This window comes from Odontesthes bonariensis, chromosome 3 (genome assembly GCF_027942865.1).
Source record: "Odontesthes bonariensis isolate fOdoBon6 chromosome 3, fOdoBon6.hap1, whole genome shotgun sequence".
In the NCBI taxonomy this organism is placed as follows: domain Eukaryota; kingdom Metazoa; phylum Chordata; class Actinopteri; order Atheriniformes; family Atherinopsidae; genus Odontesthes; species Odontesthes bonariensis.
Window position 1 is genome coordinate 23,654,475 of NC_134508.1, and position 13,115 is coordinate 23,667,589.

General features: G+C 40.3%; 1 protein-coding gene across 1 annotated transcript; it reads left to right on the top strand.

Moving 5' to 3' along the window:
- The first annotated feature begins 991 nt into the window (after positions 1 to 991).
- Positions 992 to 12,384, top strand: LOC142377232 (myosin heavy chain, fast skeletal muscle-like). The gene is made up of 40 exons (XM_075461142.1): positions 992 to 1,101; positions 1,246 to 1,461; positions 2,018 to 2,161; positions 2,253 to 2,409; positions 2,565 to 2,592; positions 2,699 to 2,813; positions 2,913 to 3,005; positions 3,093 to 3,156; positions 3,237 to 3,335; positions 3,458 to 3,561; positions 4,020 to 4,158; positions 4,249 to 4,367; positions 4,538 to 4,687; positions 4,844 to 5,014; positions 5,106 to 5,412; positions 5,572 to 5,642; positions 5,753 to 5,840; positions 5,927 to 6,044; positions 6,124 to 6,247; positions 6,370 to 6,506; positions 6,607 to 6,862; positions 6,954 to 7,196; positions 7,269 to 7,445; positions 7,533 to 7,678; positions 8,017 to 8,107; positions 8,236 to 8,625; positions 8,713 to 8,839; positions 8,937 to 9,055; positions 9,133 to 9,329; positions 9,413 to 9,596; positions 9,687 to 9,852; positions 10,196 to 10,320; positions 10,422 to 10,730; positions 10,814 to 11,017; positions 11,098 to 11,223; positions 11,323 to 11,493; positions 11,581 to 11,685; positions 11,815 to 11,910; positions 12,001 to 12,132; positions 12,238 to 12,384. Exons 2-40 carry the CDS (start codon positions 1,258 to 1,260, stop codon positions 12,256 to 12,258), a joined length of 5,817 nt encoding a protein of 1,938 aa, XP_075317257.1. The 5' UTR covers positions 992 to 1,101; positions 1,246 to 1,257; the 3' UTR covers positions 12,259 to 12,384.
- The last annotated feature ends 731 nt before the right edge of the window (positions 12,385 to 13,115 follow it).

A 13,115-nucleotide genomic window follows, 5' to 3' on the forward strand; every position in this document is an offset into this window, starting at 1 on the left:
ACCGCTTTCTAATGAATGCCCCTAACAATGTCCACAGAAACCTGTTGAACTTTGGTAAAGACAAAAAAACTGTTATCATTGTGTTATTTTTAAAACATTTAGGAGGAAGAGTGGAAATTCTCCCCTCAGCTGTTCGACATGTAGGCATTGTCTCAGCCTCCCTTGCAGATCCCATAAGAAGTAGAATAAGGACAGCTGTTGGCACTGTAATCCCTTGGCAATCCTTCCTTTTCTTTAAAGCTCACTGGCACTCATTTTATTTTTCAATCATTTCTGACCTGTTAGGACTCTGAAACTTTATATCAGTGACTTTTTAAAGCCCCATTGAAGGATACCAAGGGGCTACTGTTGTGCCAGACAACATAAAAAAGATGCATTAGTCACACCTTTGGACTGTCTGTAACTACTGAATGTACTGAAGAAGAAAAGACCAGCCTCAGATCTCTTTTGCATACACAATAATATACAAAAGCAACTTATATCTGTTTTCTCCGTCAGTTTCTGTGCAAAATTATTACAAAAAGCAATACAGGCACCGCAACATTCTTATTCTGTGCGAGTAATCACAGGTTAAGGATTCACATTTATAAAAGCAAAAATTAAAATTCATAATTCATTCTATATATTCTATTTTTCTGGCACAAAAGACATGATAAACATTAACCACAAAAAAAACATTACCCACAATGGTTAATGTTTTTATTACAATCACAGATGAGGTAAGAACTACTGCACAGACATAACAACAGGTGACATGACCAAATACAGTAGTAAACATGCGATAGGCTCCCATCCCGTCATATAAAAGGAGCTTCAAACCACCACTGAGGACAGGCACCCAGCAAAGGTAGGTTTCTTACAAGCTATGACATACTGCAAAGGATGACAGAAATCAAACCAATATCAAATTCAATTTATAGATTAAGTTAATCAAAAAATGTTCAATTCTCTATTCTTTTTTTCAAAAGTTATCTTAAAAACAAATATTTAGGAGTTAAAACTAAGAAGCAACTTTTGAAAAATCTGAGTCTGTTCTTCTCTTTTTACAGCTCTGCACTGAAGTCTGCCAGAAAACCTCCTGCTCACCTGGTGTGCTCCGAGGTAAATTAGCAGACACAATGTTCAAAAAAGGAACATCCCAACTTTTTAGCATGCTATTTCCAATCATTCTTAATGGCTAGGCATCCGTGTAATCGTAGTGCCTGATGATTACTTATGACTTTTATCTTGTTTTCTTGCTTGCAGTAAAGGGTCATCATGAGTCTTGACCCGGAAATGGAGTGTTTTGGCCCGGCGGCCATTTACCTCCGCAAGCCAGAAAGGGAGAGACTTGAAGCTCAAAACACTCCCTTTGATGCTAAAACATCTTATTTTGTGTCTGAGCCTTCTGAGATGTACCTCAAAGGGAAACTCATGAAGAGAGACGGCGGAAAAGCCACGGTGGAGACTTTGTGTGGAAAGGTGAGAATAGAGCAATGGACTGAACAGTTGCATATGATATGAAATTGTAGCTGCACATTCAACATAATTTAAGATTAAGTTAAAATGTATATATATATATATATATATATATCTCACACCAAAATAGAAATCCCACATATTTTTATAGGAAACTGTAATTATGAGTACTCCAGTTTGGGTATTTCAGGCAGTTACTTTCTGATGTGTGTAAAGAGACTAAGAGGAGAAAAATAGACACAGCTTACGGTTATGGGGTTTCACATTTACTTGTTGAGACATGCAAGCGCCAGTGCTTTCTGTCCCTAAAATCAAAAGGAGGCCAGGTCAAATACTGTCCTCAACTGAAACTTCTCACACTTCTTCACTCAACTATTAGAAACGTGTGTTCAGTTTCATGTAAATCGAGAACCGAACCGACTTTTTGATACCTTTTCATTTCAACTGCTGTTTAAAATATTAGCAGAAATTCAAAAAATTATTTCAAATAAGCAGCTAGAGTGATCAAATCTTACATCAGAAGACATATGACATAAGTTTGTGTTGATCTCTACGTCAGACTATCACAGTGAAAGAAGATGAAATCTTCCCCATGAACCCTCCAAAGTACGACAAAATTGAGGACATGGCCATGATGACCCATCTCAATGAGCCCGCTGTGCTGTATAACCTCAAAGAGCGCTATGCAGCATGGATGATCTATGTGAGTCTGTCTTGAAGCACATATCGGTAACTTAAACTTATGATGACTTCAGAAAGATGTGCATCTTATATTATCCTCTCTGACTCTACAGACCTACTCTGGGTTGTTCTGCGCCACCGTGAACCCCTACAAGTGGCTCCCAGTGTATGACTCAAGGGTTGTAAATGGATACAGGGGAAAGAAGAGGATTGAAGCTCCACCCCACATCTTCTCCATCTCTGATAACGCCTATCAGTTCATGCTCCAAGGTATCAAGCACTCTGAAAGCTACTGTATGTCCTGAGAGTGACTTTATAAAAGGATTCAGCCTTTATAAATTACACAGTTTTGATAAATTCAATAATGTCACTGGTAAACCTACCATGCAATTATATAAATAAACATTTTTCTGTTGTTTCTACAGATCGTGAAAATCAGTCAATCCTGATTACGTAAGTCAACATTAAATAGATCTATTCTGGACTGATATAGCTTATTAGTTCTGCATTGTATTATGTCTGACTTACACCATTATTTGTATGATTGTCTGCATTGTAGTGGAGAATCTGGTGCAGGAAAGACTGTCAACACCAAACGTGTCATTCAGTACTTTGCGACAATCGCAGTGGCTGGAGGAAAGAAATCTGAGCAACCAGTTGCTGGAAAAATGAAGGTAGGAAATGGAAAGCACTGTACATATTGCATGATACCCACTGTCTGATGATGTCAGCTGCAAAACACAAGTGAATATTGTCCTATAAATTCATTTAAGGGTTCGCTGGAGGATCAGATCATTGCAGCCAACCCACTGCTGGAGGCCTATGGCAATGCCAAGACTGTGAGGAATGACAACTCATCACGATTTGTAAGTTATTTAGATGAATTCCCCTCATTTGAAATTCTTACTTTTTTTTAACTGAAAAGTTTCAATTGTCTTTCTGCTTCTACACAGGGTAAATTCATCAGAATTCACTTTGGGACAACTGGAAAGCTGGCTTCAGCTGATATTGAAACATGTAAGATTTTTTTGGTGAAACACATTTCTTCAGCTTAAAGAGAGATTTTGCTTCAGTGCTTACAACTTAAATCCAAACAGATCTGCTGGAGAAGTCTCGTGTGACGTACCAGCTGTCTGCTGAGAGGAGCTACCACATCTTCTATCAGCTCCAAACAGGCCACAAACCTGAGCTAATAGGTTAGAAATGTCTGAATAACACTGTTAATTCAGCAGTTATTCTACAGCAAATCAACAATCATAATACACAGACATAGAGAGCTTTTTCTAATAAATCTAAATATGTCCTTTGCTTTCTTCAGAGGCTCTTCTGATCACCAAAAATCCCTACGACTATCCTATGATCAGCCACGGAGAAATCACTGTCAAGAGTATCGATGACGTTGAAGAATTCATTGCCACTGATGTGAGATAATTCAATGTGATGGCTGTATTTTTAGCTACAACTAACCAGACCTATGATTTATAACGTAATAAAAATTAGCTGAAGTCCTAAATTAACATTTCTTACTCTTATTTCAATAGAGTATTATGCATCCTTATGAGTCATCCTTCCTCTCAGGAGCTTAACATAAAATAGTTTTTAAAGATTTTTTAAAAACTATGTGAGGTTGAGTCACTCTATGGTTATGTTGGAGGCTGTTATTTATGGTACTGTTGTGCTGGGCTGAATCATTTGTGGGTGTTACTGAAGGGACATAATTGGACCCCCCTTAGTGCACACAGTAGCCCACATGTAAAATCTGTTGTAAAACTGAGTGATACAGACACTAAATAGAATGCACCATCCACGTTTTACATCAGGAATAAGCTTTAAGTAAATCAAATCGTATTCTGTCCTGTGTGTTTCTGTGTCATACACAGACTGCCATCGATATCCTGGGTTTCACTGCAGAAGAGAAGATAAGCATATACAAGCTGACCGGAGCTGTGATGCATCATGGAAACATGAAGTTCAAGCAAAAGCAGCGTGAAGAGCAGGCTGAGCCTGATGGCAATGAGGGTACGAGACAGACCACTGGCTTTATTTGTGCAGTTTTGTTTCCTGAAAGAAAGACCTGTGATTTAGAGATACTTGTTTTTCTTTTTCTAGAGGCTGATAAAATCGCATACCTATTGGGTCTGAACTCTTCAGATATGCTAAAAGCACTGTGCTATCCCAGAGTGAAGGTTGGGAACGAGTTTGTGACAAAAGGCCAAACTGTTCCACAGGTACAGATGTTAGTAACGTAAACACACACACACAAAAAAATGATTACGTATGAAGGACAGTCTATTGGGTTTACAAATCAATACACTTTAGCATGACAATTTTCTCACTGTAAGTGTCATATTCAGTTCAAGATCTCTGTTTATGCTGTGTCATTAATTTGTTAAATCAGGTCAACAATTCTGTGAGTGCTCTCTGCAAGTCTATCTATGAGAAAATGTTCTTGTGGATGGTCGTCAGAATCAATGAGATGCTGGATACCAAACAGGCAAGAAGCTACTTTATCGGTGTCCTGGACATTGCTGGATTTGAAATCTTTGATGTGAGTATAAATGACTAATACCATATAATTCAGTGCTGCTTCCTTTCAATAGCTGCAGAGTTCTGATTTCATGGTGCAGAGTACGTCTATGCAAAGATTTTTTTTCCCCCATGTACTTGAGGCTCTTGGTGATTCTTGGTATCTTGCTTTCTTTAGTACAACAGCTTGGAACAGCTGTGTATCAACTTCACCAATGAAAAACTGCAACAGTTCTTCAACCATCACATGTTCGTCCTGGAGCAAGAAGAGTATAAGAAGGAGGGAATTGAATGGGAGTTCATTGACTTTGGCATGGACTTGGCTGCTTGCATTGAGCTTATTGAGAAGGTGAGCCACGTGCTCAAACATACTGACAAACACAGGAAACAATCTGATGAGTGGAGAGCTTTTGTTTTTAATCATTATTTCTTCATCACAGCCAATGGGCATCTTCTCCATCCTTGAAGAGGAGTGTATGTTCCCTAAGGCATCAGACATAACCTTCAAGAGCAAACTGTATGACCAGCATCTGGGGAAAACTGCCTCCTTCCAGAAGCCAAAACCTGCCAAGGGCAAGGCTGAGGCCCATTTCTCTCTGGTGCACTATGCTGGCACTGTTGACTACAATGTCACCGGCTGGCTGGACAAGAACAAAGACCCGCTGAATGACTCTGTGGTACAGCTCTACCAAAAGTCTTCAGCAAAACTGCTGGCTCTCCTCTATGCAACACATGCCTCTGTTGAAGGTAGTGATTGTTTTCTTACAAAGAAAATCTTGAGTTACTTGTTTTCACTACAATTTAAAATGTACTGATTTCAATTTCATCAATTTCGGCGTTAAATAAAACAGTATTGAATTTGTTAAAGCTGATGAATAATAAAGATATCTTATTCTCATGTTACAGCTGAGGGAGGTGGGAAAAAAGGTGCCAAGAAAAAGGGTGGGTCTTTTCAGACCGTATCTGCTCTGTTCAGGGTGGGTATCAGAACTAGCTGCCTCAATACCACATAATAGAAAAAAAGCTTAATAAAAGGTAACATTTAGTCAAACACACCTCATGAACTTGAATTTTTTCCATATTTCAGGAGAATTTGGGCAAGCTGATGACCAACTTGAGGAGCACTCATCCTCATTTTGTACGTTGCTTGATTCCAAATGAATCAAAGACTCCTGGTAAGCATCGCATCTATTTCAGTCTATGCATACAAAGAGGACTGAAATAGTGCAAAAAAAGACTAAATTCATCACCTGTATCACAGGTCTCATGGAGAACTTCCTGGTCATCCATCAGCTGAGGTGTAACGGTGTGCTGGAGGGTATCAGGATCTGCAGGAAAGGTTTCCCCAGCAGAATCCCCTACGGTGACTTCAAGCAGAGGTAATTACAAGAATTACTCAAACTTTTTCACAAACCCATGATGAATCACCTCTCAACTACCAATTTTTTCTGCAATCAGATATAAAGTACTTAATGCCAGTGTCATCCCTGAGGGACAATTCATGGACAACAAAAAGGCCTCAGAGAAACTCTTGGGCTCTATTGATGTTGACCATACTCAGTACAAATTTGGACACACAAAGGTAATATCGTCTGTTGTGGGTGTTTTTTGAAAATGCTTTTAAATCACTATACAGAAAATGAGGATTATCATTTATCATAACATTTGTAAAATCACTGTACCTCACCATTGTGTTTTTTTTAGGTGTTCTTCAAGGCTGGGCTACTGGGTACACTTGAAGAGATGAGAGATGAAAAACTTGCTATCTTGGTCACAATGACTCAGGCTCTCTGCAGAGGTTTCCTAATGAGAAGAGAGTTTGTCAAGATGATGGAACGCAGGTAATTCATACACCTAAGCTTTGTACACTAAAGGGCAGATGCATAATTATGGATCACAAAAATCGAAATAAATCTATTTAAATCAATCTGTTATCCCCAGAGAGGCAATTTACTCAATCCAGTACAACATCCGTGCATTCATGAATGTCAAAACTTGGCCATGGATGAAGCTGTACTTCAAGATTAAGCCACTGCTGAAGAGTGCGGAGACAGAGAAAGAGATGGCCCAAATGAAGGAGGACTTTGAAAGGACCAAAGAGGAGCTAGCAAAAGCTCTGGCTAAGAAGAAAGAGCTAGAGGAGAAGATGGTTACTCTCCTACAGGAGAAGAACGACTTATTGCTACAAAATCAGTCTGTACGTTTAAGACCATGGGGGACTTCTAAAAGACTTTGGTTGTTACAGTTGACCATATTATCTTTTCATTTTTGTTTCTTTGCAATTTTAGGAAGGTGAAAACCTGGCTGATGCTGAGGAAAGGTGTGAGGGGCTCATCAAATCAAAAATCCAGCTCGAGGCCAAGCTTAAAGAGACCACAGAGAGGCTGGAGGATGAGGAGGAAATCAATGCTGAGCTGACTGCGAAGAAGAGGAAGCTGGAGGATGAGTGCTCTGAGTTAAAGAAGGACATTGATGACTTGGAGCTCACCCTGGCCAAAGTGGAAAAGGAGAAACATGCCACTGAGAACAAGGTAAATCATCTATGAATCATGTGTGTCCAAGTCCACTCTTTGCAGAATGCTAAAATTAATTTGCCAATCTAGGTTAAAAACCTGGTCGAGGAAATGACTTCTCAAGATGAGACCATTGCCAAGTTGACCAAAGAGAAAAAAGCCCTCCAAGAGGCCCATCAGCAGGTCCTTGATGATCTGCAGGCAGAGGAAGACAAAGTCAACACTCTGACGAAGTCCAAGACCAAGCTGGAGCAGCAAGTGGACGATGTGGGTATTGATAACAGAAACTGGCTGCAGCCTAATCTAAAATGAAAAGAAAACGAACAAACAAAAATCTCTCATCGGTTTAAACAGCTCGAAGGTTCCTTGGAGCAAGAAAAGAAGCTTCGTATGGACCTTGAGCGAGCTAAAAGAAAGCTTGAGGGGGACCTGAAACTGGCCCAGGAAACAATCATGGATCTAGAGAATGACAAGCAGCAGTCTGACGAGAAATTAAAGAAGTTAGTCAAATAAAGTTCTATAATAAAGCAGCCAATTCTTGTAAAATACTGAAATGACCTCTCAGTGAACTGTATTTTTCTAGTAGGTAATAACAACAATCCCATCCTCCTGTTGCTGAAAAATACACTTATGTCCAAGAATACTGTCATGCTTCAATGAAAACCATCATTTCATTTACAAAATCATATCAATAAATCAACATGATTGCAATTCTAGCATTAATTATATTATCATTAAGATGAACATTGAACAGTCACAAAAACCGTAAACGTCTCAACTTGGTGTTGCTTATCTAATTACTTGCTTGTTGGATGTTTTTGCTTTTCTTTCCTTACAGGAGGGACTTTGAAACAAGCCAACTTCTAAGTAAAATTGAGGATGAACAATCTCTCTCCGCTCAGCTTCAGAAAAAGATAAAAGAACTTCAGGTTGGTTCTTTATCCCAAAATATTTTAGTAACAAAAAGCCTCTGACTTTGGACTACTCTGTTTCTGTATTTTTTAATTGCAGAAATATATTAAAACGTGGCTTATCTGACGATTTCTTTTAATATCAGGCTCGTATTGAGGAGCTGGAGGAAGAGATTGAGGCTGAGCGAGCTGCTCGGGCCAAGGTGGAGAAGCAGAGGTCTGATCTCTCCAGGGAGCTTGAGGAGATCAGCGAGAGGCTTGAAGAAGCTGGTGGAGCGACATCTGCTCAGATCGAGATGAACAAGAAGCGTGAGGCTGAGTTACAGAAGCTGCGTCGTGATCTCGAAGAGTCGACCCTGCAGCATGAGGCTACATCCGCAGCTCTCCGTAAGAAGCAGGCCGACAGCGTGGCAGAGCTGGGAGAGCAGATCGACAACCTTCAGAGAGTCAAACAGAAGCTGGAGAAAGAGAAAAGTGAATACAAGATGGAGATAGATGACCTCAGCAGCAATATGGAGTCTGTTGCTAAAGCAAAGGTACAATAAAGTAACATGACCCTGCTGCTCTGCTAGTGCCTTTAGTTAACTCTTACTCTGAATCAACATGACTTTTTTCAACTTTAGACAAATCTGGAGAAAATGTGCCGCACTCTCGAGGATCAACTGAGTGAGCTGAAGAGCAAAAATGGCGAACATGTGCGACAGCTGAATGACATTGGGATACAAAGGGCAAGACTGCAAACTGAGAATGGTGAGAAAAAAAATATTTCATGTATTTATTTACTGATTTTGATATAATTATTCCAGCACAATGAGCATGTGTGTATTGTGACAAAAATACACCTCAGGTGAAATCAGTCGCCAACTGGAGGAGAAAGAAGCCCTGATCTCGCAGCTGACAAGGAGCAAGCAGGCGTACACGCAGCAAGTTGAAGAGCTGAAGAGACATACTGAGGAGGAAATTAAAGTATGGGCACAATAAGAATGCTAACACTACTGAAACTGTTCCAAGGCTTGAAATAAAAAATTCTTCTTTTTTCTTAGGCCAAGAACGCCCTGGCTCATGCTGTTCAGTCGGCTCGTCATGACTGTGATCTGCTCAGAGAGCAGTATGAGGAGGAGCAGGAGGCCAAAGCCGAGCTGCAGCGTGGAATGTCCAAGGCCAACAGCGAGGTGGCTCAGTGGAGAACCAAATATGAGACTGATGCCATTCAGCGCACAGAGGAACTGGAGGAGTCTAAGTAAGGATTCAGTTTTAATTTTGTACATTTGAGTTGAAGTTGCACCATACGTGAAGTTTAAAATGAAATACTCTTTAAAAAAGGAAAAAGCTCGCCCAGCGTCTTCAGGATGCAGAGGAATCCATCGAGGCTGTGAACGCAAAATGTGCCTCTCTGGAGAAGACTAAACAGAGACTGCAGAGTGAAGTGGAGGACCTGATGATCGACGTGGAGAGAGCAAACGCTCTGGCTGCTAACCTTGACAAGAAGCAGAGGAACTTTGACAAGGTATCATCTTTATTTTAGCCTTGGGAATCTTTATTAAGGCCATGGGACAATGAATTCTTAAAATATATGGTTTTTTTTTTATGTTTTAAGGTTCTTGCAGAGTGGAAACAGAAGTATGAGGAAAGCCAGGCAGAGCTGGAGGGATCTCAAAAAGAAGCCCGCTCTCTCAGCACTGAAATATTTAAGCTGAAAAATTCATATGAAGAATCTCTGGACCATCTGGAGACCTTAAAGAGGGAGAGCAAAAACCTGCAGCGTAAGAAAAAGTTTTAAATATTCAGTCAATGAACACATAGTACTGACAGCAAAATAACTTTTTACACTAAATCAAATTTGAAAACTCAGTGCACAAGCTGTCTCTCACTATGTATGGGGGGGGGGAAAGGGACACAGTTAGGGAAAGTGTGCCCCCCAATGGCCCAATATGCTTAATGCACATGATAAAAGGCTTAAAACTAATGTAAAAAAATAACACAAGAAATTCCAAATGCTACAGCAGCAAAAAAAAAAGTACTATATCATATCTAAAGGTTGACCAAACAATAAACAAACTAATTCTGCACAGGCATTAAACTCAAACCTGTTGGTCTTTGTTACAGAGGAGATCTCAGAACTAACTGAGCAAATTAGTGAGAATGGAAAAACCATTCATGAACTGGAAAAATCAAAAAAGATTGTGGAGATAGAGAAGACAGAGCTCCAAACTTCCCTTGAGGAGGCAGAGGTACTCTCTAATGAATATACCTCATATCAAACACGCTCAACTTAAATGAATGATGCCACAACTACACAAAATGCTTTTTTGTTTGTTTGTTTTTTGTCAAGGCCACGCTGGAGCATGAAGAATCTAAGATTCTCCGCATTCAGCTGGAGCTCACCCAAGTCAAGGGTGAAATCGACAGAAAACTGGCAGAAAAAGATGAGGAGATTGAACAGATCAAGAGGAACAGCCAGAGGGTGATTGAGTCCATGCAGACCACTCTGGATGCTGAGGTCAGGAGCAGGAATGATGCCCTGAGAATCAAGAAGAAGATGGAGGGAGACCTCAATGAGATGGAGATTCAGCTGAGCCACGCCAACCGCCAGGCAGCCGAAGCCCAGAAACAGCTGAGAAACGTGCAGGGACAACTTAAGGTATGACATGGTAGCTTCCTGAAGAAATTCCAAGTCAAGACTACTTTCTATAGACTCCATTGCAAATGTTCCAATTACTGTAGGATGCGCAACTGCACCTTGATGAGGCCATTAGAGGACAAGATGAAATGAGAGAGCAGGTTGCAATGGTGGAGCGCAGGAACAACCTGATGGTGGCTGAGATCGAGGAGCTGAGAGCCGCACTGGAGCAGACGGAGAGAAGCCGCAAAGTGGCTGAACAGGAACTGATTGATGCCAGCGAGCGTGTTGGACTGCTGCACTCTCAGGTAAATGAGGATTCAAATGGGCATATGTGATACACCCGAGAGGATATTACAGTACTTAAGCAAAAACATTAACTGTTTAGAATACAAGTCTCATCAACACGAAGAAGAAGTTGGAGGGTGACTTTATTCAGATCCAAGGTGAGGTGGAAGATGCCGTTCAAGAAGCAAGGAATGCAGAAGAAAAGGCAAAGAAGGCCATCACCGATGTGAGTGACCTTAAGAGTTTGTTTGTGCTGAGGCCATCTCTCCACAAATACAGTATGAATGTTGAATGTTGAAACAACATAATTTCCTCAAAATTTCAGGCTGCCATGATGGCAGAGGAGCTGAAGAAGGAGCAGGACACCAGTGCTCATTTGGAGAGGATGAAGAAGAACCTGGAGGTGACAGTGAAGGACCTGCAGCACCGTCTGGATGAGGCTGAGAACCTGGCTATGAAGGGTGGCAAGAAGCAGCTCCAGAAACTGGAGGCTAGGGTAAGAAAAAAATGTGAACCAACTTACTGATGTCTATTGTTAGCCGAAGCAATGTTTGAATTTTTAATCGATTTTTCTTTCATCAAGGTTCGTGAATTGGAGACTGAAGTTGATGCTGAACAGAGGCGTGGTGCAGATGCTATCAAGGGAGTCCGAAAATATGAAAGAAAAGTAAAGGAGCTAACCTATCAGGTCAGGTGCTATTCATATCCCTTAAACTCATGCAAGTACAATGAAGCAGTAGTAGTCATCAAACATCAACATGCTTAAGCAGCTTTAAAATTTGTAAAACAACTTTTTGTTATTGCTGATTTATAACAGACTGAGGAGGACAAGAAGAATATCATCAGACTGCAGGATCTGGTGGACAAGCTGCAGCTGAAAGTGAAGGCCTACAAGAGACAGTCTGAGGAGGCCGTAAGCACAACCGATTCGCAAAACATAGATTTGAAAAAAATAATGCCTTTAAGTCTACTGTTTCTGACTTCCTTGTTGCTTCTTGTACAGGAGGAACAGGCCAACACTCACCTGACCAGGTACAGGAAGGTGCAGCATGAGATGGAGGAAGCTCAGGAACGTGCTGACATTGCAGAATCTCAGGTCAACAAGCTGAGGGCAAAAAGCCGAGAAATTATCAAGGTATGAAAGAATCATCCGACGTGAATCTACTTTCGAGAAAAACTGCTCAACTGTAATCTTATATGCCACATGTTTAATATTGTCATCTTTGTCGTGCCATTTCAGACCAAGGAAGGAGAGGAGTGATGACGAAATCAAAGCAATACAGTAACAAGAAGTCATAAAATATGGTGGTCTTGTTACTTGTTCATTTCAGCATGTCAAACATGCTGTGATTATCTAACATAAATAAAAGGAATATAGTATATTGAATTTTTCTGTCTGTGTATTTAATTCTGAATGACTGAATCAGTAAAACTTTCCACAATCGGTCTGCAGAGCACTTACTTTGAAATTGAAAAGATACTCCTTTTAATTTAGGATATATGTATAATATATATATAATATAAAGCATCCACAGTCTGGGCTGCAGATATATCCAAGCCATTTATTTGTTTACAGACCTTGTAACATAATCATCAGCCAATCCTGATAATTTCAAAATGTCAAATAATGGGCCCCAAGCTTCTGACTGACCAAATGAATCACCGACCTAATTAGGTCTGTACTTAATTTAGATCAGGCAGACAGACAATCAAGATTTAAAATAATAAAATCAATTAAAAAACTATAATGAATATGAGAAAACAAATCATGAAAACTCAGACATCAAAGTTTTGAAAAAAATTTGATAAAAAAGAAAACAAAGATAACAGCACAACCAAAGCAGACCTGGGGTCCGTTTCACGTAGCAGGTTCAACCAACTCTGAGTCTATTCCTGAACTCTGAGTTGATCTACTCTGAGATAGAAAACCCTGAGTTTTCGGTTCCAGAAACGCTGATTTGAGTGAGGTTAATCAACTCTGAGTAAGTTCACCTTGAGTTTAGCGCGTGCACCACAACTTTAAAAAGCCAGCATCAATGGAGCCCCGATTCGACGAGTCACCTTGGCAACGGGGAAGAGGAGGGGCTACGTTTTTCACCAACCTCGAATTGGAAATCT

Bases quoted from the DNA above. Each gene is read 5' to 3' on its own strand.
- LOC142377232 (XM_075461142.1), top strand. From the start codon at position 1,258: ATGAGTCTTGACCCGGAAATGGAGTGTTTTGGCCCGGCGGCCATTTAC. The intron at 6,863-6,953 runs GTACGTTTAAGA...TTGCAATTTTAG, and splicing joins TATTGCTACAAAATCAGTCT to GAAGGTGAAAACCTGGCTGA. The intron at 8,108-8,235 runs GTTGGTTCTTTA...TTTTAATATCAG, and splicing joins AAAAGATAAAAGAACTTCAG to GCTCGTATTGAGGAGCTGGA.